The sequence below is a fragment of the Gavialis gangeticus genome, unplaced genomic scaffold (assembly GCF_001723915.1).
Source record: "Gavialis gangeticus isolate Ggan-Ray unplaced genomic scaffold, GavGan_comp1, whole genome shotgun sequence".
NCBI lineage: Eukaryota > Metazoa > Chordata > Crocodylia > Gavialidae > Gavialis > Gavialis gangeticus.
This window is the reverse complement of record NW_017729031.1, coordinates 57,290,202-57,314,744: the sequence shown is the minus strand read 5'-3', so window position 1 is coordinate 57,314,744 and position 24,543 is coordinate 57,290,202. Positions and strand designations below refer to the sequence as shown.

General features: G+C 42.6%; 1 protein-coding gene across 2 annotated transcripts in view; it reads left to right on the top strand.

Moving 5' to 3' along the window:
- The window catches only part of CHN1 (chimerin 1), a 176,734-nt gene extending 165,035 nt beyond the window's left edge, over positions 1 to 11,699 (top strand). For both annotated transcript variants that reach the window (XM_019522955.1, XM_019522953.1), the window contains 5 exons: positions 2,891 to 3,064; positions 5,410 to 5,487; positions 7,378 to 7,515; positions 8,316 to 8,421; positions 10,765 to 11,699. In XM_019522955.1, the coding sequence (XP_019378500.1) occupies positions 2,891 to 3,064; positions 5,410 to 5,487; positions 7,378 to 7,515; positions 8,316 to 8,421; positions 10,765 to 10,936 (668 nt within the window). In that variant the 3' untranslated portion in view covers positions 10,937 to 11,699. The remainder of the gene's footprint in view (positions 1 to 2,890; positions 3,065 to 5,409; positions 5,488 to 7,377; positions 7,516 to 8,315; positions 8,422 to 10,764) is intronic.
- The last annotated feature ends 12,844 nt before the right edge of the window (positions 11,700 to 24,543 follow it).

Genomic DNA, 24,543 nt, shown 5'->3' with positions numbered 1-24,543 from the left:
CCGCCTGTACTGCAGGGCACTGGGGGTGAGTGGGCAGGGAGCCAGCAGGAGCACGAGGCCAGCACCAGTGGGGCCCAGAGCAGGGTGGCAGGGGTACAGGGTCCTGGCCAACAGGGGCTCTATGGAGCTAAGCCAGCTCCCCCCTTTCCTTGCTGGTGCACCCCAGCCGGGCTCCACAGACCCCTGCAGCCTGTGCCCTGCTTTGGGCCCACCGGTGCTGGCCCTGGGACATTGGTCCCAAGATGGTGACCAGGGGGCGGGACACCTATCAAGGGGCAGAGCTACCCATGCGGCCCTTGACAGCCTGCCAAAACTGGGTAAGCAGCCCTCCCACCCCTGATATAGACACTCAGAATTACAGGTAAAAAGCGATACTCTTAAGTCTTTTACCAGGCACTTATCCTGCAAATTCTTACAAACGGGCTTAACTCTAATACCATGAGAAGGCCCACTAGTAGGCTAGTCTTGGTAGCAAGTGTTCACGGGATTTGGGCCTGAGAAAAAGTGCATCTCTGATATAGCAATTCCTCATGTCATCTAGAGCCTGATCTTGCAAAGTGTCACACTCCTCACTGGTAACCAATAACAGTTGAAAATACTCAGCATCTTGAAAACCTCTTGGGGTGTAGCTATATCACATTCCCAGGCATTCCCAAGAATGGACACTTTCAAGCGTGCCCCTCCCATCTCATCTCGCTTGCTTGTACCAAATCTGGAAATACCCTGGTGACATCACTCTAGGAGCACTTCCAGTGGCTGCATGTAAGCACAGTGAAGACACTGGTCTCAAGAGTGTCTGCAGGAGGAACCCCTGAAGCAGCTTCATGACTGCATATCTAAGTTTGGTATGTGGGACTTGAAACAAATCAGGGGGCATGCTGAGGAGTGTCATAAAATATCAGGGGGACAGTGTAGACCAGAATCTTTACTGCCAGACACCAGAGACCCTGATAGAATGGCCAGTGAAGTCAGAAAGAATTCAACTGAGCTCTGCGCAAGACAATGTGTTCATCAAATTGAATTGTTCTACGCATCTTCACAGCTATTGGCCATTGTTGGTTTCCTACTTTTTCTGCAAGAGGACTGTTAGTGCTGATGTTTATGCTTGACACAATTTTGACAATTTTAGTTACATTGCACTCTAAAATGATTAACATTTCATTTATAATATGATTACAGTAACTGTGGTTTTATTTTTAAAGAAAATATTTCTTAATTCATTTTAACATAAAATTATTTTGTGATTGCTAGCATTCTCATTCAACGATAGCATGTGAAACAGCATTTGAAATAAAACTATTGTGTATTGATACTTTCCCCCAATGTACTTGCTCAATAAGAACAAAAACAGTTTGGAAGCCCCCTATAAACCAAATCCATTTCCAAACTGCAGAATAGATAAGAAAACTAACAGTGTTAAACTTGAGTTGCCTTTCTTGGCAAGGAAGGCCAGTCTCCAGTAACATGCAAGATATGATAGATATAGTATCAGTGCAGGGCACACATAGTGAAGAAGGATTGTAGTTTTCTGAAGAAACAGTATCTGCCAGGTCTTTCCTTATTTTGCTCAGTAGTATGGTAAATGTCACGGCCTGACAGGTGCTAAAATACCTGTATTTTCTCATATACTACACACCCTCAAATAAGTCTCATGCCTCATTTGGGTAAGGCAGAATATAGAAAAAAAGATTTTTCGAGACTTGTGACTGCATAGAGTAAGGACAAGACCTAATCTTCAGTTCACTTGCATTCCTTTTTCTCCTTAGGTAAAAGCTACAATGTAAACCCTTTTACTGCTGAATTGTCAGCAGCTCTTGGCTGCTCAGCCAAAAGCTAAAACTAGCTGCTGAAGATTGGACTCTATCAACAAATCTATCATTTTGAAAACAGCTAAAAACAATCTGCAGGGCTATGAAGTGGGAGGCTAGAGACCAGAAGTAGCTGATAGACAGCAGAGTAGGCTGGAGAAAGGAAGGCTTGATTAAGGGAACTTCAAAACTATTAAAAAGGAAAGAGAGTATAGAATAAAGAGCAATTAGCAGGAATCAGGTAGATTGTAATGAGTTAGTAAGTCAGTTGATTCCCTTAGCCCTGCCGGAATAGAGATGCCATTGCTGCTGCAGGACAGTTGGTTTTAAACTTTAAGTAGAGCAGGAATCCAAACGGGTACGGCTATATCCCTCTTAGATCTGCCCCTTCTGGATTCTGCCTCTCCCTCCAGCTCATTTCTGGAGGGAAGAGAAAAAAAAAGAAGCAGAAGTTATCTTCTCTTCTATTTTGGGTAGAAAAATCGACTTCCCTGCTTAAGATATGCACCCCAATTTTGCAAGGCTATTTTTTGGGGAAAAGGTATATGTGGTATATGAGTAAATACAGTAATTGTGAAGGAGAAGAAATAAACAAGCTTAGATCATAGACTAGTACTGCAAAAATATAAGAGAAAATGATTACTTAATGGTAAGTTTCTTCCCAAGGCGTAAGTCCTACAAAATATCATAGGTTTTATACCAATAAGGTTCTATATAAATTACTATGAAAAGCTGTCAAATTTAGTAAATAATTATATCTTTAATATAGTTCTTGAATTATTTCATTTTCTTTAGTCAATTCTATATGTAGATTTAAAAATCTATAAAAAAGTTATTATTTCTTAAACTCTATGGAAATAAAGATCTGTTTTTGACTCTTAGAATGGGAAAGTGGTGTTTGATTAACAAATGTTCTTTAAAATCTTCACTGGTTCTATGTAATTTACTCACATGAGTGATCCTTGCAGCAGTAGTGGCTGCAGGATCAGACCCTGTAAGAATAATATCCGCTTTTCAACACTGACTTCATAACACTTTTTTCATCCAGCACTGGATTAATTGTCTTTTCATTTTTCTCCCAGATTGTGGCTTAAACGTTCACAAACAATGCTCCAAGATGGTCCCAAATGACTGCAAGCCAGACCTGAAGCATGTAAAAAAAGTATACAGCTGCGACCTTACAACACTAGTAAAAGCACACTTCACTAAGAGACCAATGGTAGTAGACATGTGCATTAGGGAAATTGAATCTAGGGGTAAGACACAGCTAATGGACTTTCATTGCTTTGCTAGTAATCTGTTTAGATTGATCTGGGTCATCTAGATTTTTGCTGAATTTATGATTTCTTTTAAAACCATTTTACACAAGGTGCTTTATGATGGCCTGTTACCCTACATGGTGTATTGCATGCAATATTCATTCATTCACAAATATCTGTAATTTTTTTTTAAAGCTCGCTAGAAAGCAATTCAGGTGGACTCCTAATTACCACAAAAGACATGGATATCTGCAGGGCATGCTTTAAAGGACACATCACGCTGTGTTCAGACAGATGTTAGGGCCGTGCTCTAACTCATGGCACTTTACGTAGTGTCATGAATTAGAACCTCCCTTGACCTGACACACATTCATCTGTTTGGTCAGCGGGGGGCTGGAGGCGGCCAGAACCAGCCCAAGCCAGCAGGTGGGGATGCTCCAGCAGCCTCCCAAAAAGCTGCCAAACCACCCTCCCAACCCCTGCCCCCAGCTCTGGGGCTATCAGCGAGGGAGCTCCCACCTGCTGCATAGCCAGAGCAGGGGGGAAAGGCAGGAAATGGAAAATAGGGTGAGCCCCCTCACCTCTTGGGCCCACGCCAGCTACCCAAGCTGGGATATTGGGAGGAGCTGGGACCCCAAGGTAAGGGGCTCCATTCCTCCCCCTCCTACCAGCTGAGGGCCAGAGCCGAGGGGGAGTGGGCAGGGAATGGGCCCCCTTTGCCTCATGGACCCATCCCAGCTACCCCCAGCTAAGACACTGGGGAGAGTCGGGTTGGGTCTGTGAGGTGAAAGGGCTCCATTCCTCCCCCCAAACTCCTCCCTCAGCTCTGGCCATTCAGCACCCCACAGCTCCCTCCTTCCCTCTGACAGCCCACCTTCCACCTGAAAGATGAACCCTGTAGGGAACACAAGTTTCCTAAAGCACTCTACTTTTGAGCCTCTTAATGTAATACCTGATTTAACTAGTGTTAATTTATTGTGTAATCAGCCATTTTTAAACCACTCTGCAGCCATGTCCATGTGTTAAGTCATGGCTGTAGAGCACTTTCAGGGGCTAGATCACTCTAAAACTCACTTCTGTGTGTGCCCACAGTGTCACTTAGGAATAGCTGTTTCCTTTCATTATCTGGGCCTGAATAATCTCCTGTCTTAAAGGCCCTTGACAAATGTTCACTGTAAGACATGATGGGATCTAATCCATGATCCCAACAATTGCACCTCCTGTCATTCCACATCTGTATGGCAGAATGCATGATTTTGGTAGATCCTATCGTGCTTTACTTGCTGGTGCAGGGGATCCTGGGATCATGAACCCAGGCTCTCCTGCACCAGCAAGATGAAACTGAGGTGCCTGCAGCCAACTGATAGTTAGCTGGGGCCAGGAACCAAAGCAATCACAGGCTACAGCCAACAATCAGCTGATTAGCAAAACCCTGGCTGGAGGGCACAGGACCTCTGAGATCAGGCTGTGGCAGCCCGATCCTGGGGTCCCTATGCACTAGAAAGAGCAAAAACCCTTGTGCCACTCAGCTGGGTGGCACATGTGATTTTGGCTTTCCCAGCACATGGGAAGCCTGACATTAGGATATGGCAGCCCCTGTGAACCAGGACCTGCCCAAACCCCATGTGCCACCCAGCTGGGTGGTACACAGGTTTTTTACTCATCCTCAGGCATGGGAACCTTGGATCTGGCTGTAGCAGCCCAATCCCTGGGTTCTCCTGCAGCCTGTATCATCATCACACCTCAGTTTGACATGTGTGTGTGTCCAGGTCACTTTTTAAGGTGTGATTAACCTGTTAACCACATCTTAAATTTAATGTGTCCAGGGCCATAGGGGCTATGTATATTTTTCTTCCTATTTTTCCAGGGTTATTTTCACCAGGAGCATTGACTGAAGTATAAATTAAAAACAAAACTAGTTGATGCATTTCATGTTCTCCTTTCTTCCAGTTCACATTAAATACTGTTTGCAAGCCTATTAGTTTTGCTTCAAAAATATGTACAGTAAAAGCTGGTATACTAATCTCAGTCACCTTCTTAAAAAGAATTAGCTTGTAATTGGGCTGGTATATTTTTCACCCCGGAGAATGATTATTGTAAACATGATTCCACAAAATGATTGGATGCCGAGCAGGACAATAGTGAACAGCTGGTGCAAAGGTCAGGGTTAAAAGGATGAGAATTAGATTGTTTCCAAGTGAAAAGTATGATAAGCCTTTTAAAACTTAGCTGATTCTGACCTACTGCCTTAAATGAAGAATCTGGCACAGAGCAAGTCTATTTTAAGAGAGATGTAAAATTAATACTTATTTTAATCTCATGAAATTGTTCTTATTTAACAGGTCTTAATTCTGAAGGGCTGTATAGAGTCTCAGGATTTAGTGACCTCATTGAAGATGTTAAAATGGCATTTGATAGAGGTACGTTCTTGAATATTTGCTGCAACTTGATGCTATTATATTGTAAAGGATTCTTTTCAGACCAAGGGTGCCTCGGCAGTCGTTCCATTTGCCTGCTGGGTTCTACAGCAGCAGAGGCTGGATACTCTTCTGAGCATGCATTTGGGAGCTGCCTTCTGCTTGGAAAAGCAGATGTAAAAGCAGTGACCTTCAACACTAAAGGCTTACCTCTTCCCCACAGCAGAATTTATGATTCTATGGTACCTGAGGCTTGGGAGTGATGTCACAGAGTGAAAAGGTATTAAACGTTCAAAGTTACTGCCCTCACTTACTAGCAAACCCATCTTTTTCTGGAAGTCAACTGGAGAAGAAGCCCTCATTCTGGAAAATAGATCTAAAATAGTGATACAGCCATAGGAACTAAACATATCCTCTTCCACTGAAGACAGTGATTGTAGTTAAGAGTTTCCATTTTCACCACGTGATAATAACAATCAAGGGCAGGACTGCTCCCTTCAGCTATAGAAATTTCTGCTAGTACTCATCCCTTTCTGCCTCTCCAAACTAGCAGAACTACAGAGAGAGATCTGACAAATGTGTTTTTGACACAGTGATTAGCAGGGTTCTGGGTTTTCCATTTGCCACAGAAGAACACAGATTTTCTCCTTTAAAGGAGAAACCGGGGCAAACAGCAGGTTTCCCCTTGCAGGCTGGCCGAGTTCCAGCCTGCAATGGGCTACTTGGGGCTGGGGGGAGCAGGATGCATGGGGCAGGGGGAACCAGCACGGGAGGGTGCACCACGCTGCCATGGCTGCCAAAGTGAGGTACCCCCTGCCTGCCCAGCAGTAGCAGGTGGCACAACTCCATGCCACCATTACTGCTTCACCTCACCTTGGCAACCTTGGTGGCATGGCACTCCCTCCCATGCTGGGTCCTGTCCACTGCCTGGAGCTGGTCCAGCCTGGCTAGAGCCCTGTGCCCCACTGTGGACACAGAAATCTGGAGGGGAGCACGTGTCCTCCCCCCGCCCTGCCAATGCATTGCCTGTGCCCCACCACCCCCTCTCCCCCATGCATTGCCTGTGCTCACACCCCTCTTCCCCACACACCTATCTCCTTCCTCACACACTGGGGGGGCTGGGGCCGGGGGGTGAAAGGCAGTAGGTCAGGAGTGAGGGGCACTGGCAGGATCAGGGGGCTGCAGGTCAGGAGTGAGGCACCAGCAGAGCTTGGGGGCTGTGGCTTGCGATTGAGGGGCAACGGCAGGGGTAGGGCACCAGCATATCAGGGCTACTCAGCACCACAAAGCAGTGAGGGACAAAGCTGCAGCTGGACCTGCATCCTGGTGAGCAAAGGGGGAGAGAAGAAGCTCTGATTTTCTATAATAAAAAAACCAAACTCAAATGCCAAAATATATAGGTATTTAAAATGTATTTTATTACCATGATTGAGGCACTGGTAGGCTTCCAAGTTGCTTTAAAATTGTAAATATATCAATAAAACATTGTGTTCAACTGATACCTATACATATAGTGGTGTTTCATTTTAATCATGGAAAAACATGGATTTGGGGGTTTTAAAGAGAGAAAACGGGGATCCTTGGTGATTAGGAATAGCTGACCTGCAGCAGAGTTATTGTTAAAACAAGTCAAAAGGGAAATTCCTATATCTTTTGTCATTAATTTGAGATGAAAAAGGGACTGGTTCTTATAAAAAAGGGTTTTAGGTCTTTGTTGTGAAACTGAACTTCCCAGTCAAAAAGCAGTTTTGTAAGTTACAGTTTACAAGCTCGAGAGTCTGGCCTGGTGCTTATCTTAATACTGTTTGCTAAACAGACTAGGCTTTCTCATTGCATGCTACTTTAATTATTTTTAATTCTAAAACTTTAACATCAGCTGCCTTCTACCTGCAGATGGGGAAAAAGCAGATATTTCTGTGAATATGTATGAAGATATCAACATTATAACGGGTGCACTTAAACTGTACTTCAGGGACTTGCCAATTCCACTCATCACATATGATGCCTACCCAAAATTTATAGAATCTGCAAGTAAGTATAAAATATATTTCTCCTGTTTTTCTTTCTGTTCACTTTAATTTTTCTCCTCTTTATAACATGCCTTATTTATTAGCAGTGCCCTTTAGATTCTTCACCGGGCTCTATATGTTATGCTTTAGCAGGGCTAATCACATACCGTGAATAATAAGAGTTAAGTATGGCACTACTTGGATACATTTTTTCCTCCCATTTTTCTCAAATACTTCCTTTTGCCATACATACTAAGAAATAAGTCCCGGTTTTACCAGCCAACAATATAATTTAAAGTGTGTCTTTATTTTCCTTTACTTGCAACAAGGTTACTTACAAAAGTGATTAGAAATAAAGCAAGAACACCTTTAATCTGTGTGGATGAAATTCTGATCAGTGGGAAAGATAAAATTCCAACTGACTTCAGTAGGGCCAGGATTTCACATCTGATTACTTGAGCAAAATTAATCCAGTCAGTAATTGTCAGCATCTTTGTCAGTAACTTATAAAGAATGTTTGGTGGACTCAATCCAGTTCTTAATGGACAGATATTCACGTCCCAAAACCCTCACTGGCTGTGCTTATTCTTGGCAATGCATTGGAGAGGTTGTGGACTGAGAGGTTATTGTGACAGTCAACCCATCACTTCAACGGGAACTTTTCCAGAACATAGTGTGAGGCTTATAGATATGTTTGGAGGAAAACAAATTTAACTATGAGAACTTGGTTCTGAATGTTTTGTGCGCCCCCCGCCCCCACTAGATGGTTCTGTTCTTCTGTAATTAATTATCTGCAATGATATTTAAATATCTTTCTTTCAGAAACCACAGATCCTGATGAACAGCTGGAAATCCTTCATGAAGCACTGAAACTTCTGCCACCTGCACATTGTGAAACCTTAAGATATCTTATGGCACATTTAAAGAGGTAAATGGTTTATTTAAACCAAAGACTTACTACATTTAATGGAATTAAAAGCCAGTGCGGGGCCTCTGAGAGAGTGTTGAAGTTTTAAGGATGCATTTTAGAGCTTGCACGGGCTTCCATGAAGCAAATTCCATGGAGTTTTTTTGTAACATTATAAACAATGGGCATTGTTATACCTGAATGAATAAACAAATCTATGTGCATAATAAAGGAGCAACGTATTAAAATGCACCAAAACACATACACAAACATTGTGCTTTCTTCCGTTCTCTGCTTCAAGAGGCTTCAAGAACTTAGACCAAAAAAAAGATACAATTTTGAAGTAAGAAAGTAATATGCCTAACAAATTTGCACTGAATATGTAAGTACTGGGAATATGTACAAGGCAAGAAACAATTGCTCTTCTGCCACTACAGAGAGTAAAAAACATGAAAATTGGTTAAAGCATCTATTTTAGCTTCTTGAGTGACACACACGTAATGGCATTTATGAATAATTATCTTTTGCCTTATAAGTAGCTTTGTTTTAAGACTATGTAGTGAAAGCATAGTTTAACTTTAGGATATGCTGCCTGCTAGGTACAGCTGGAAAATACATCTCCAGAGCTATTACCCATTCTGCATCAGGTATGTCAGTGTCCATTTATTACAGTGGCCCTTTCCTTGAATGTATTAGAACTGACACAGGAATAGGAAGCCTGCAACAAATCAGTTGCAAAGCAATAATTTTCTACATCCTGTTGTTCAAGAGTTGATGTTGCTGATCTAATTAGCAGGTCACTTCAAAAGTCTTGGATTGCTGCTCAGGGTAAGCGGGAAGAAGGAACAACATAAATCACAATATTTCAATTGTATTTCATTTCTAATTTTTTAAGATACTTAGTCTAAAGAGCTGTATGAGGGAATAGCTCATTGTCTTTGCCAAATATGGCTAAACATGCATTGGACCTTATAAAATGAGGACATTGAGTTTTGGAAGCTTCGGTACAATTCATCCAACCAGGAAAAAAAAAATCAAATCTTGACAATAATTTTATATGCCTAAAGGGGTTTTACTCAGATGGTACTGTAATAAAAAAGAACTTCAACCCATGAACTTCACAGCAATGGATATTGAGTCATTTATGAGAATCCTGATGGATTTAGGTTTTTTCGCTATTAAAGCAGTAATGTACATTAAATCCTCTATTTAATCTGTGAACCAGCTCATTGTAGATCTGCATTTGTTTTACGGAGAGAAGCAATTAACAGCCATAAACCAAAGGAGAAGCTTAGTGTCTCTAGACAGTGGTTTATTTATTATTGTTCTTCAAGTAAGCAGAGGTTGGGGAGGCCCTCATTCTGTTTCTGTGCTCCATAAGCATGTTCAGTCTAAGTACACTCTGTAGATTCTGTCCTGTGTGCATATATGGCATATTACATTCTGTTGTTCATCTGAAGTTAATAGAGTAACTGGAAAAGGCATCATGAACTCCATGGCCTCCACTGGTGGAACCTAGGTTCCAGAATCCAGCAATAGAAAGTTGCTCTAAGCCACGGCTCAGCAGCACAGGCAGCCTCTAATCCTGCTTTCTCAAAGACCCTAGAGCAAGTTGATGACCCAGAACTGGTGTAGACCTTCCAAAGCACTGTCTTGCCAACTTTGTTCAATGGCCTCTACAAATAAAAATCTAGTGGGGCCCCAGCTGGATTTAATACTATCACAAGGTGATTCCTTCTGGAGGTGCAACTGCCTTATATGTGCAGCAAAGTGGAATTTGCGCTGTCTGTTCCTGAAGGAGAGATTGTGATCCATGGTGCATCATTGCAGAGGCCTGTGGGCAGCAGATTGCAGCTCTGCCCCATCCCTGGCCCCATGCTGTCACCGCCCCAAGATCTGGGGACCTCCCCAGCCCTGCCCACCCATCTCGCTTCTGGTGGCACCCCCATCCCAGCTGCCTGGTCATGCGCGCTGCCCATGCGGGTCACACACCTGGTGGTGGGTGTAGGGAGGACAGGCTATGGTGCCTAGACAGCTGGGATCATAAATGGACTCCAGTTGAGTGCATTTATAAGCTGCACAAGCAGTATTTCTCTGCATCCACCTCTTGTTGCCTAGGACTGCTCTTTCCAACTCTAGTCATTCCATAGTTATGTACAGTGCTGGCAGTCACTAACCCCTGGCCACTGCATACAACATCTGTGTGGTCCCTGTTACAAGAATGATCCTCTCCATGGACTTTTGGAAAGGTGAAGAGCTTGCTCCTTGCTCTTCTCTCTGCCCCTGGATTTTCAGGCATATGTCTCTTTGCCCCATCATAGCAATCAGTACCTGGTGTTTAACAAAAAACATTGTCCTTTGCAGGGTAACACTTCGGGAAAAAGAGAATCTCATGAATGCAGAGAATCTTGGCATTGTTTTTGGACCAACCCTCATGCGAGCACCAGAACTAGATGCAATGGCTGCACTGAACGATATCCGGTATCAGAGACTTGTGGTGGAAATGCTTATAAAAAATGAAGACATTTTATTTTGAATTGTTTGTTTGGTTTTTTTGTAAAAAGGAAAAAGGAAACAACAATATTCTATAGATGAAGGGATATTTTAAAATAATTTAATTGGCTCTCTTGTAGCTGAATTCCATATTTGCTATAGCTTTTGATGTATGCAGGATAAAAATGAAGGAACTCTGTGTCGTTTCTGTAGTGCCATTCAGCTGATGTTGACAAAAGATTAACACATACTTTCCAGTACTAGTGATCCTGGGTGTTTATCATGTTTTAAAAATAAGTAAAAACTAAACCTACTGCATGATTGGCTCCCTATCCTCCCTGTTTTGGTGAGGGTATGTCTGCAAAGGAAACAACAGAACTGATGCAGCATCTTTGTTCTGGATAGTTTGTGATTGTAATTCAGCATGTTTCTCAGTGTAAACCTGTTGTGATTTGCTTTTATGTTCTATGTAATTGGTTTCTAATACTAAAAAGAAAGCAGATTTCTGTGAAATGGGGCCTCTGGCTGTACCTTGACATTTCCTATCATCCTTTTCCCACTTTCTCGGGTGATTTCTCCCTAATTCCCCTCAGTTCTTTTGCCAGGTAGTAATTTGTTTTAACAGGAGCAAAATGTGTACTTTGAATGTAACTTTAAATAATTTTCCATGCCTTTTATTGTGATTGCAGTAAAAGCTGCAACACTGAATGATGTTTCCTTTAGTATTATTGTTATTTTGGTTGTAATTTGTATTTTTATCTGGCATGCATATATTAATTTATTAAATTTTGCTTTTAGAAATCTTACACACCATCCTGTTTTCCTGTTTAATGAACATGGTTTAAAGTGTTTTTCTTTAACGTTTAATTAGCACTCCGTCTATCAGAGTTTTACTGAAAAGAAACAATTCATAGTTACTGTAATTTTTGCAGGGCAGTCCTAATCTTATATAGCTTCTAGTCTGATAATTGTGTTATGGTTCACATATTAGATTCTCATTATTATTCTATTTGAAAAATGCTTTAATTATTGACCAAAACATTTTAAAGAGTTCTTCAGTATGTCTTAAAAAAGGGGAACTAACAAACAAAAGTACTGCACAGACATCAGTACCTCAGAAAAAGATAATCTCTCCCAAAAAAGGTTTACAGTTATATTTTTCTGTATACACCAGTATTTCAGACAACAGTTATACAAATGTAGACCCCCAGAAAATCTACTGCTGAATTTCAAGTATACAGAAAATATTTACTTTCGGCTTAAATTGTTCAACACTGACCCCTCACTCTCCTTCATATCCTCCAAATAAAGGGAATATGACCAAAAATAATAAATAATTCATCTGTTATCTAGGGCAAAAGCAATGCATACAAATTGCTTGTTATCAGCCCTTTTGCAGTCCCTATGATATAACCATGCCATGCATTTACATTGTCTCTAGAATTGCTTCTTGGTGCGTCAAGAAATATTCTAGTACTCAGACTGGAATCTGACTGAATAAATCGGTATTGGTCAGACTAGTATGGTTCGATACAAGCATCATTCTCTCAGTTTTCACTGTTTTTAAAAGACTGGTGTTTCAGTGAATTTTGCTTGGCATTGCTGAAATTCCCTGGACAGTAATAATCTCAGTCATTTTTCATGTTAAGTATCACGGCTTTCTAGTGAACTAAGAATAGCAGACAAGATGCATCCACACCCCATGTGTAACTGAACTATGCTTTGGCCTTATCCTAAAACACACTACATCTGATTCTCTGTTGATTTGTCTGTGTGAAATCATATACAGCAAAATGAGTTCAAGCTGGATGTAAAATACTACTAGTCTCATTTGCATTTATTACAGTACAAGGCTGAACATTCAACTTAGTATTTCTCTGTAATGCGATAATGGGATCACTTTATCTTATCAACTCTAAAATCTCAGGGACCGCTTAAGGCATCAGCAAGGACACCATTAATGCAAATTAGAATTCTGGAAAAGAAAGGCTCCCCAGACTGGCTAGTGTCGTAGGCAGAAGAATCCCAGCTGTCCCCTGTTGCTGCCTACAGATATCAGAATTTGGCTTGCTGCTTAGAGAAGCTGTTTGTAGCCTGGAGTCTAACAGAAATATGAGAGCCTCATAGAGGGAAGGGGGAGAAACAGGGGCCTGGAATAAAAATTAGAATGAAGGGAAACAGGAGAGAAAAGGAGGAAAGCTGGGGTAGAAACAACAGGGACCAGAGGAACGGGACAGGCCTGGGGATGCAGGGATCTGGTATTGTGCATTTGAAGAGGATTTGGCTCATGAGGGGATGTAGGAAGGATACAGAGGAGAGAAGCATATAGATGAGGGGCAAAGTTGTCAGCTGCAAATGAGTAAGAAGTGGCTGTGATAAGGACCTAGGAGGGGCAACTGACTGGAAACTGTTCAAATTGGGAGAGAAAAATAAGACCCCAGGGATGAAGTATGGACCAAATAGAAAAAAAGGGATGGAGAGGGGAGGCAAAGCCTCTGGCTTGGCAAGTGGAGAGTTGGGCAGATGGCTACAAGAATCCCTGCCCCTGAGAGAAGAATTGTAGGAAATGGCATGAGGGAGGGGGCATAGAATTACTGAGTCCTGGTGTGAGGGGAAGAGTAGAGCCCCTAAAAATAGAGGAGCCTCGGATGATGGCACAGGCAGATTGGAGGCAAGCAAGGGGCTTCTAGTGTGTGTGATGCACTTCATTTATATGAGTTACAGTGTGGACAGTCTTCTATTAGATTGGCACTGACTTGCCCTGTGCTGGGCACTGGTACTCACTAGAACCGAAAAATGGCATGTTGATACAACTACAGTGTTGGATGGAATTTTTGGCTGGGGCTGGTTTAGGGATTATAAAAGAAACTCCAGCCTTCAGTCAAATTTTAGCTGCTGAAGGGGAGGGAATCCTTCTCTAATTGGCTGCCTGTTCCATTGTCCACACCCTGGAATTAACTCAAGACTGCTCAAGAAGTTAGATATGCCCCTATCCAACCCTCCACTCCCAACTAAAACCCTGATAAAAAGAAAGGAGGGAGCAGGAATTGCCTAGCAACTCAAAGTAGCTTTGACCACCCTCATTCTAGTCCTCTTTGTAAGCAAGAAGGACCTCACATCTGCTCCTCCTCTTTTCCTTCCTGAACCACCTGGCCTGGAAGGGGCGCAGGGGCCCTAAGGCAGCTGCAATTTTCAACTGGAAAGTGGAGAATGAAGGACACGTGAAATGCAGTGTTGCGCCTGGGGAAAAAATTGCTGGAGGATCTGGGAGGGCACTGGGCAAGGTAATAAGCAGAGGCCATGGTGTGGGGACAGGATGGACAGGCAGGTTCAGAGATAGAATTAAAGGCTGGGAAGGGGATGGAAGGGTGTGGATGAGAATTTCTGCAGAGCCTAGGTGAGTTAGTGAGCGTGGGCAGCCCTGATTGCCACACCAAGAAATAGAATCTAATTTTTTGAAAACCCCTCATTATGAGGAGTGGGGGAGGATGTGAGCGTGTCCAGCTATGATTTTTTGATCGCTTGTGATACTGTAAATGATCTACTACTGCAATGTGCATGTTAATGAATATGCATTGCCTGCATAAATAAGCTAACAAACTTGCAGCATGGTACATGCTTTAGAAACAGGTGCAGTGGTAGTGCTGGATTGGCTGGGCTACTAGCCTCTAGCCGTTAGCTTGAAGTGCTCTGTGCCCCTTTCTCCTGGGTAGGATGTGGTTGTAGTTGCAGAACCCTCCCGTGCCACAGCAATGGCTCTATGTGCCCTGTGCCACAATCTCCAAGTGAGCCCATATGCCACACAACATTTCCCAAACACCCTCAGATGGTCTGTGCCAGAATCCTAGTCTTCACTCCCTTGCTATGTAAACTCCTGCCCACTTTTCACACCATCCTGCTCGAAATGTTATATGTTCATATTACACTGCTCAGCCTCAAAGACATCTGTATTTTTCCATTCTCAGCTCCAGTATTTAGCATTCCTGGACTGTCTTTAGGTTTGTGAACAATATTTTTTAAAAGGCTTGCCAGGTATTACACATCTTCAGGTTTTATGCATGCTTGCCAGGTTTTATGCATGATTGCTGTGCAGCTGTGCCTCTAGACTGATTAGTTCAGTTTCTTCCCAGCATTGTGTCATATCTCCAGGGTATGTCTAGACTGCTAGTTAGGGGAACTCTTAAGACCACCTACCATCTACATTGAAACCCCCCTAAACTCAACTTTGAGCAGCAGTCTGAAGCTGGACTGCCAAGTAGCCCTGAGTGGAACTCATCCAGGTACCTCAGGAAGTCCTCCAACAATAATCCCACAATTCCCTGTTCCCATTTCCCTTCTACACTTCATTTTGACTCTTTAGGGCACCTTTGGGAAGAGACAAGTGGCCCTCAGACAGAGTTCTACTTGAAGACCATGAGCACAGTGTATAACATCCACAAGGTAAGAACAGATGGGGATCATGTGGCTTGGATAGTTGAGGGAGACCTTCAGGATTGACCCTGAATATCAGTGGCAGTGCATGCCACCTTAAAACCAGTGTAGTCAGCCATAGGATTATGGTCTTAGCAGTGTGCCCAGAGACTGATCTGTCTCTGGGATTCCTTTGTTCACTAACAATCCTGGCTACTGTAATAGCTCTTAAATCTTTTGGCAGCCAGTGTAATTTAGAGTAGCATTTAGTGAATTGTCCAAGGAATCCACTACAAAATATCTATTGTTGAAAGTTCCTCTGTGTGCAAACTTGAATCACATAGTTAAAATCCATCTGTTCAAAGTGTATTGCAGGAACTGCACAGTAAATTTGTAAATTAAAGTAATTAGGATAATTACTTTGTCTACCCATCCGCATTCCAGTATGAAATACATCACTCCTTGGATGTGAGTGCAATAACAAATTGGCACTATTGGTAGTAATATCTATATGCTTCACTTTTCAGAAAAGCTTTTAAAAGCAACATTGGCAGCTCATCAGAGCAAAACTGGATCAGACCCAAAATGAGTCAGAGAAAACACACCCAAAATAGCAGACATAGATTGGACTCTTAGAATACTCAATAACTCCAACAGCCAGCAAGCAAGCAAGCAAAGCTTTAGGTTAAGATGTTATTGAATTTGTACTGGCATGCTGCTAGAATGCCATCTATCCTTTATTATAATAGGAATTTTCTAGGTTGGGTAGTTAGTGTTCAGTCATTACAGACTGTTACCTCACAAACCCTGGGTTATATAAAACCAGTTCAGTGTTAATAAGATGCAATTACTCTGTGGAAACAACAATGAGGCTTAGAAATAGGCCCATGATCATGGGAGACCTGTACACTTGGCCAGACTGGTCCAGTAAGGGAAAAAAGCCAAACTGGCAATGGCTTTTAAGAAATAAGTGGTCAATTCCCTGCTTGATTCAAATTGCTTAGTAAGAGAAGCATAAGTTTTCCTTCCTGTTTTCATAAGTTTTCCTCCATACACCTCTTTCGAGATAACTAGTAAGTAGTGAAAATGTTATTCTGCAACTAGAGTATGATCTTCTGGTTCTGGTATCTGCATCTCTGCTGTAAGGACAATGTTTTTCCTGGATCACAAAACATAACTAACTATACATGGAAGAAATTGCACCACAAATGGCGCTGTTAAATCCTGTGAATATGTTTAACACCAAATCATCTCGGTGTGATGGTGTCTGAATAATTAAGAGCGTCTGAACATTTCTGATAAACAGGCAGGTACCCAAGCAGCAGAGGAAATAGCACTTTCTGGAATATGTAGCCATCTAGAGTGAAGGATCTGAGTTAATTCTATTTAATATTACATGCCTCATCCGTTAATTTAGAATGATATTTCCCTTTTAATAATAAGGCTAATTACAATCATTTCAGTGGAGTGATTATTTATCATTAAGTCTTGTCAAAATGAATCAAATGTGCATTAGGTGCTTACTGACTTGCTTTTCAGTACTTGAAATGCACATATAGCATTTCATTTAAGAACTGTATCTCACATTCCAATATTCAGATCCTATTTTTCCCTAGTAACAATAAAAGCTGGTTGACTGAAGTATTTGATTGACTATTAACCACTGGAGAACATGAGTCAGGGTAGATTGATTTAAATCGCTGTCTTATATGCAATTTTGATCTGAACAAACTTCTTTGTTAAAAATCATTTTGAAAAGTGCTTGCATTTTTAATTACCATCCTAAAGAAAGGCAGATCCTCCCTGCTCAGTGGTAGACATTGAGACTGTTTATTTAATTTGCAAATAAGCACAGCTTTAATCCTTAAGTAAGGGTGTTTATATTTGGGTAAATAGGTTAATACCCTATACACATACGTAAGTAATGCTGTAGCTCAACATACCGCTACACAGTTTATTAATTTTTACATATGATGTTGGATAACAATGAATGGCATTCTAATTTTCTAGGTGATTATGCTTTTTTAAACTATGGTTTTGCATCAAACTGTTTTTAGAGAAAAATAGAATTCAGTTAAAATGTAGGAAGAAACCATTTAAAATTGTAAATTATAAATACGCTGGATACGTATAGATTCAATATAGTCAAAGGCCATGTACAGACATTCAGTTCTCCTGGAATAGTTGCTCCCATGAGTGTACATATGTTCAAGATTTTTCTCTCAGAGCAAAAATGGAGAAAAATAACCCAGGAACAACCAGAGTTTCTCCTGGAAGAATGAATGTCTATACCACTTTCCCTCTCAAAAGAAGCCACAGAACAGTCCTCCAGCATCTTCCATGGAAACAGTTTGTCACTCAGGCTGGACTTTACTATTACAGTGAAGTGGAAAGTAGAAAATGCCTCTTCACAATCCCACATTGTGCTGCAGGGAGACACAGGCTGACTTTGAACAGTCTGGTTCAGCCAATCAAGGCTGCTGTATGCACTGCTGCCATCTGTCACGTGCAGAGCATGCTGAGACGTGTGCACAGGGATCCCCTGGCCGCCCAGCATTAACAGTGCGATCTCTCGGCTCTTCAGGGGCTCTGCATTCTTCTGGCTGTTCAGGCATCTCCAGGTGAGTTTTTTCTACCAGAAGAACCAACCCGGGAGAATTCTCCTAGCTCGTTTGAATGTGTGTACACAGCCGTACACAGTGTGTTCAGTTATCAAGACACATTTTGATTTCAAAACCAAGTGGCTTATTAAGTAAAAAATGTTTCTTCAGGTAGCAAATGGAATTGATTGTCTCTAGTTACCCTGGATGTAGTTATGTGGCACAATGCAACAATACCCTTGCTCAAATACAAGAAATATTGCCCAATATATTTAGCCTCACTAAGAAGCAAGACTAATAAAACCATGTGGAGACTTGTATTAATATAGCTCTATTAATTCAGGTATCAGGGCTAGCACAGGTACCTCTGCATGGCCATGCATTTTGCCATATAGACATACACCACAGTCGTCAAGATTTTAGAACAAATAGATTCTAACCTCTAATATGGCTTTAACAGTAAATGGATTAAGTTTAATGAATAAACTGAAACAAAGAAAATATTTTCCCTGCACCTGAAGAAGGAACCACAGCTGTCAAAAGCTGATTTTTCACTTCAATAAACCCTGCTTCTAGGGGCATTAGCCAGTGACTCCCACAGTTCAATGGTCATATGCTACCTTAATACTATTTTTATCTCATTTAAATTATTGTAATAGACCATGGTAAATTTGAGACCACGGGGTTGTGATTTTTATTTTAAATTATTTATCTAAATATATATATATTTGTCTTCAATAAGCAGACAAGGTTCTGTGGGTAAATCCGATATCTTTTATTAAACCAACTCAAATAGTTGGAAAAATTCTTCTTAGCAAGCGTTCAGGTACAAACGCCCTTTGTCAGGCTGAGGTAGCATCTGCAGATGGTCTGTGCTCTTCCTGGATGGAGTGATAAAGCAGCCAGAGGCCAGTACATATGGAAGTACATATGTCTTCAATAAAAAATGTTTCTAAATATTGATGGCCTTTCAGAATATAAAAAGAAATCACACATTTCCCTCCTTAGCTGTATTTGAATTTCTTGAATTAAAATTATTTGTGATATTACTGCATCATGTCATGTGTTTAATTGTCCATATTGCAAAACTTCCACCTCAGACTTGACTGATAGTTGTTACATGAGAACCACATTTCTAGAAAAAGCAGTGGGACTTCAGGTTATGTTTTGAGATGTGTGGACTTTATGGGGTACTGCTTTAAAAGGTAAGCAAAAAATGAAGCTCATTCTAGAGATGGGAAAGGAGGGAGCAAATCAAGAAAAACAGCTCATTCTTATTTCCACAGGAAAAAAATAAGGGCAGAGAAAGAAACATGATTTTTGGTAACAAAGTGCTGAAGGGGTACAGGAGTAGAAGGGAAAAATAAGTCTAACAGATTGAAATGTATAATGTTTCCTGAGTCCTAGTTATGATGTTATCATGTTTCCTGAGTTCTGCTTCAGTGCCTTATTCACAAGATGAGCCTTCATTTATTGGTTTCTTTATTTGAACACTTAAGGCACCTATACACATTCCTGACATCTGCTCCCATGCGCTCCACCTAGAATGTGTTAGCGCAGGCTCGGTTGAGTCTGCTGGAGCTAACTAGCATGTTCCAGCAGCCTTGGTGTCATGTGTATTCAGCATCCCTGCCCTTCAAAATGGTGGCAGGGAGGTGCTTTAACTAAAGCTCAGTGAACGAGTGCTCCCACTGCCATTTTGAAGTGAGGGACACTGAATACGCAAGATGCAGTAAGCGTTTTAATTAGGGCAGCTCCCAAGAGCCACTCTAATTAAAGCGCAGCCCCCAACCCCAGAGCACTTGTAAAGATGGCTTCTGTGCATTTGTTGTCTGGAAAAGTGAAAGACACGCTTCTAAAAGCCACTGCGTAGCTCTGTGACGCGGCTGTTAAGTAGTGCTGGAGAGGAATGCAGTTGAATCCCTCCTTCTCCCTGGGCAGTAGGGCTGTGTGAAACAGCACCATTTCATTTCAACTTCCATTTTGCCATTTCAAAGGGCCGGTGTTTTGTTTCATTGTTTCTTTTAATTTTGAAGCACTGTTTCATTTCGTTTCGTTGAAGCTGTTTTGACACGTTTCAAAGTTTCGCCCATAGGCTATAATGGGGAATCATGAAAATGCCTATAACTTTGCAATTTCATGCCTGATTTGGTTGAAAATTGCAGGTCTGGTAGCCCCTTCTGAGGGCATGAAGCACGCCAGGTTTCAAGGAGGTAGGTGCATGGGTTTCTGGGAAATTGCACCTCAAACTGCTAAAAGCAAAACTTGTGTCACTTGCCAGCAGCAGCATCCTCTTGTCATCCAGCTCACAGATCTAGGGGCCCATGCCACTGGGAGGGCTGTGGGGCTGTGCTGGACTCCTCCTGGGGGTGTGGGCCCCCAGATCGTCATGCACAATGACAGGAGGCTGCCGCTGCTGCCTGGCACTGGTGGTGGGCACAGCCCGCTCCCAGCACTAGGTAGACTGCTGCCGCTGGCCACCGCCTCCTGTCATCTTGTGTACAGATCTGGGGGCCCGCACCCCTGGGAGGAGTCTGGCAGTGCTGGGAGGGCAGGTTGAGCTCCACTAGCCCCATGGAGCCACTCGGAGTGCAGCCCCGGCAAGCAAAGTCTGCCGGCGGGAGTATCCACAGCCCTGTGGAGCTGAGCCTGGCGGCGGGAGGCAGGGGAGAGCCACTGGGCAGGGCTGCGTTCGGAGCCAGGGTTGCATTCAGAGTGGATCCACCACTGGCTCTCCCACCACCTCCCGCCATTGGGCTGAGCTCCGTGGGGCTGGGAGAGCCACTTGGAGCACAGCCCTGGCTCTCCCCTGCCTCCTGCCACTGGGCTGCTTCAAAACTTGAAACGTTTTAAAACTTTCGAAATGTTTTGAGTGCCCTCATTTTGTTTCAAAGCTGTTTTGAAGCCTTTTGTTTCATTTCAATTTTGCTGTTTCAAAACATATTGAAACAGCTTTGAAATGAAACACCGTCAAAATTTTTCACAGCCCTGCTGGGCAGCACTGGAAGGCACTGTAGTTGCTGGGCACTCTGGAGCTGCAGCACTTATTCTGCCTGACATCCCCAGGGGGTGAGGTCCCATGCCTGGCCACAGCGCTCCAATATCCCTGCTCACTCTGATTCAGGAGAGGCCTCTGAATTCATGGATGCTGGAGGACTTCAATTTGGTGGAACAGCTGTCTGGAGTGGCCACACCTTAATGGAACAAGATCAAATTAGGTAGATTAGAGATAATCCTGCCCTGGAGTGGCGTAACTTTAAACCAAATAATGAGGGCTTTAAGCCACTTAAAAGGTATTAACATGCAGTTAATCCAGTGGTTAAGAGCTCCAAAAGCAACCTGAAGTTCCTATGTAACAAGGCCCACAGTGTCACATGATATCTGTACTTGCCTAGCAGGACCAAGATTCAAGGTCACTCCCAGGCTTTCCAGTTCTGTGTTTCATTCATGGCTCTGCCATGTGCTGCTGTTGCACTATCTAACCTGCCAGTGCCAATCAATGTCTCCATGTGCATAGTTGAAAACTGAAGGCTGAAATATAAATAAATAGTTCAGTGACAGACAATAAAGTGAACTTCTGCTTGCCCCTGGAATAAATTGGTAGGAGGGGAACCCTATTATTAATGGGTTTTTTTGCTATACCAACTTTTTAAATGACAGAATATCCAAGAAAAGCTCCTAAGAGGCAGATAGCCTCTGTGTCACTGACCTAGTTTCTGTGCACTGATGAATTCTGAAATGTTTTTATTACAGCCATAATTATATTGTAACAAGAAAAATCATCTAGTGAACCTAACAATCTTGGGGTTTTTTTAGTCATGCAAAATTACTGCTTAGCAACTGCGCAGTAGACCTGGAAAGCTTATGTAATGCAAGAGAATGAGGCTAAGAAATATGTTTTGGATTAAGATCACTGGTGAGCAAACAATGCAAGCAGGAGTTTATTACAGTGAGGTAAAAGGAGTGTGAGGAAACAGAAGGGAAATATGCTTGAGGCCAGGGTAGTGAGAAGTTTCTTATGGGCCCACATAAGTAGCCACATTTCTCAGTGAGCTGCAGTTTACAGGCATTGACTGCTGCAGGCTGATTCATTTGTTTAGTTGTGAAACAAGCTCACGTCTGATGCTGTAAAATTATCTTATTCAAATGATCTGCTGCTTACAGGAAAATCCCGATTGTGCCCATGACACACACTAGTGCTCTGGCAGAACCGGAAAGCTCATGCATGGGTTCTGTACCACTGCACACTATAGAGCCCATCTCACTGACATATTTAATGCCATACATGAATACAGGTGATGCTTGTAACACCAAGAGCCAGGTTTGTTTTGATACGCTGCACTGCCATGCATGGCAAAGCTGACTCTCCAGCCCAGGCAGGATAAGTTTCTCTGTGTAGTGTACGATTCTGATTACAAAGTCTATTTGATTTTAGTTTATGATTACAATTAAAGGTGGAACAAGATTTTAATTGTTATACAGTTTAACAGAAACCAAAGTTCAGTTTTTCCAACCATAGAAAAGCTCAAATTAGACTGTTCTCCAAAGTTCTCACATATATTTTCTGTCCATAGCATCTTGACTTTTGCTTTATTTTTTTACCAGTAAAACTGACATAGACCCCTTGCTGTACATCACTCTTTGTGATTCATCTTTCTTATAGAAGATGCCAGAGACCAGCTTCATAAACTTCTCTAAGTGATGTTGCTGATTTTATACTTGTAATACCATAACTCTTAATTTGTTTCTCCCAGAAACCAGTAAAGTGCTGAAGGATGTTGTTTAAGGGCTCTGTTTTATTTCTGGATTCTACTTTTTATACCTCATATGTGTATTTTGTCTCAAGGACAAATTCAGTTTCCTATGTTACTTGGGTCTCTACCATTGGAATATATCCACTTTATCTGAGTGGATTGGAGCAAATGGTTTTCAGGCCTCTGGGATTCCTTGATTAATGCATTTCCTGAAGCAATTAGGGATTGTTTTTGAAAACTGCATTTGGAAGCCAGCAAGGAATTACTTTTTAAAAAATATGAAGTTGGCACTTTTTTTCCTCCTTTCCATGGCTTCTGGAGCTTTGGTTTTGATCTTTTCTGTTTTTTTTGTAGCTGATGCATTATAATTTACTAAACATGTCAGATACACAAATAGGATTGTCCAAGTCCATTACAGTTATCCAGCTTCTGAGTTTATTCATTAATGTGATGCACTATCATGAAGATCACTTTATGGATCCTGTAACAGGGAACCCTATCCCTGTTACCAGAAGACAGATCGCCCCTTTAAGATCAGGACTTTCTAGGCACAGCGTGCTGGTAAGGAAGGGATTAAAAGTTGAGTCAGGCCAGCTGGTCAGGTGACCGGAAGGGGGCAGGCCAGGACTATAAAAACCCTGGGCTGGGCAGCAGTTGGGGTGGCAGCCAAGGGAGAAGGAGTGCATGTGAGAGCTCCACGGAGAGGCTGGGTAAGCGATCCAAAGCCTGAAGGAGGGCAACTACTGAGGAACCCAGAGAAGCAGCTGCAACCCCAGAGGAAGCACTGTAGCCAACAATGGGGAGCAGAAACACAACTCCTGAGTAAATGTAAGCTGGTGTGCTGCCTTCCTTAATCATATTTTTCTGGTGGCGGTTATAGCCTGTGGACAGACTGTTTATGGGGTTTTTTTTAATAACACCAGTGGTTTGGGTGAGGCTAGTGGGGAAGGAGGAGGCCTCATTGGGACCCCGCTACACCGTGTGGGCGCAGGATTTGGGTTGTACTGACCCCAGCGCCAGAGAAGGCACAATATTCGGGGTACATAGGCCCTAGCACCAGCGTGGGTTCAGGATTTTGGGGTGTACAGACCCCAGTGCCAGAGGGCGTGACCCTAAAAGGCCAGGGTGGCCTGGTGCACCTGAGGTGCAGTTTTGGTTTTTTTTGGACTGGGACAGTGTGGGTGTGGGGCCATTTTCTGGCCTTGAGCTTGCGACCCCCTAGCTGTGGGGCCAGTGGCCAGGCCTCTGGGCCAGGGAGACTGGGGACCAGATTGGAGCAGAAAAGAGGACCGCGAGCCTCAAGACAAGGAGCAGAGCTACAGCCTCAGAGTCAAACCCTGTTTGGTGGGTTTAGACAGGGAGGCCTAGCTAGAGAAAGGCAGGGGTCAAGGCCCATGGAGGCGGAAGACCCCAACATACAAAATATAATAGGCAGTCTCCCACCTACGAGAACATCAGTATAATAATTTTCCATCAAGACATAGCAGGAGAGTAGAGAGCGGGACACCAGAAACCTTAAAGGGGACTCCAAGGGCGCCCCACATAGGACACAGATAACAGGGAAGATAGTGTGGGGGAAGGCAATCTGTTACAGATCCCTTCAGTAAATGCAAAAGGATGTAGCATGGCACTGTCAGCTTGCATATACCATAATTGTTGCTCTTTACTGCATCTCCTCTGTGAAAAAAAATGGGATTTCTTTTGTCTTCTTGGTACATCTGTTGCTCTTCTATTTTATTACTTTGGCTGCCAACTTACCTGCCAAAATCATTATAACAGCTACTATAAGCAATATACCTAACATAACATAGATTGCAATGAACATTGGAATTCAAGTGCTATATATCAACGTGCATCGCGGAGACCAACTGGCGGCTACAGGAATG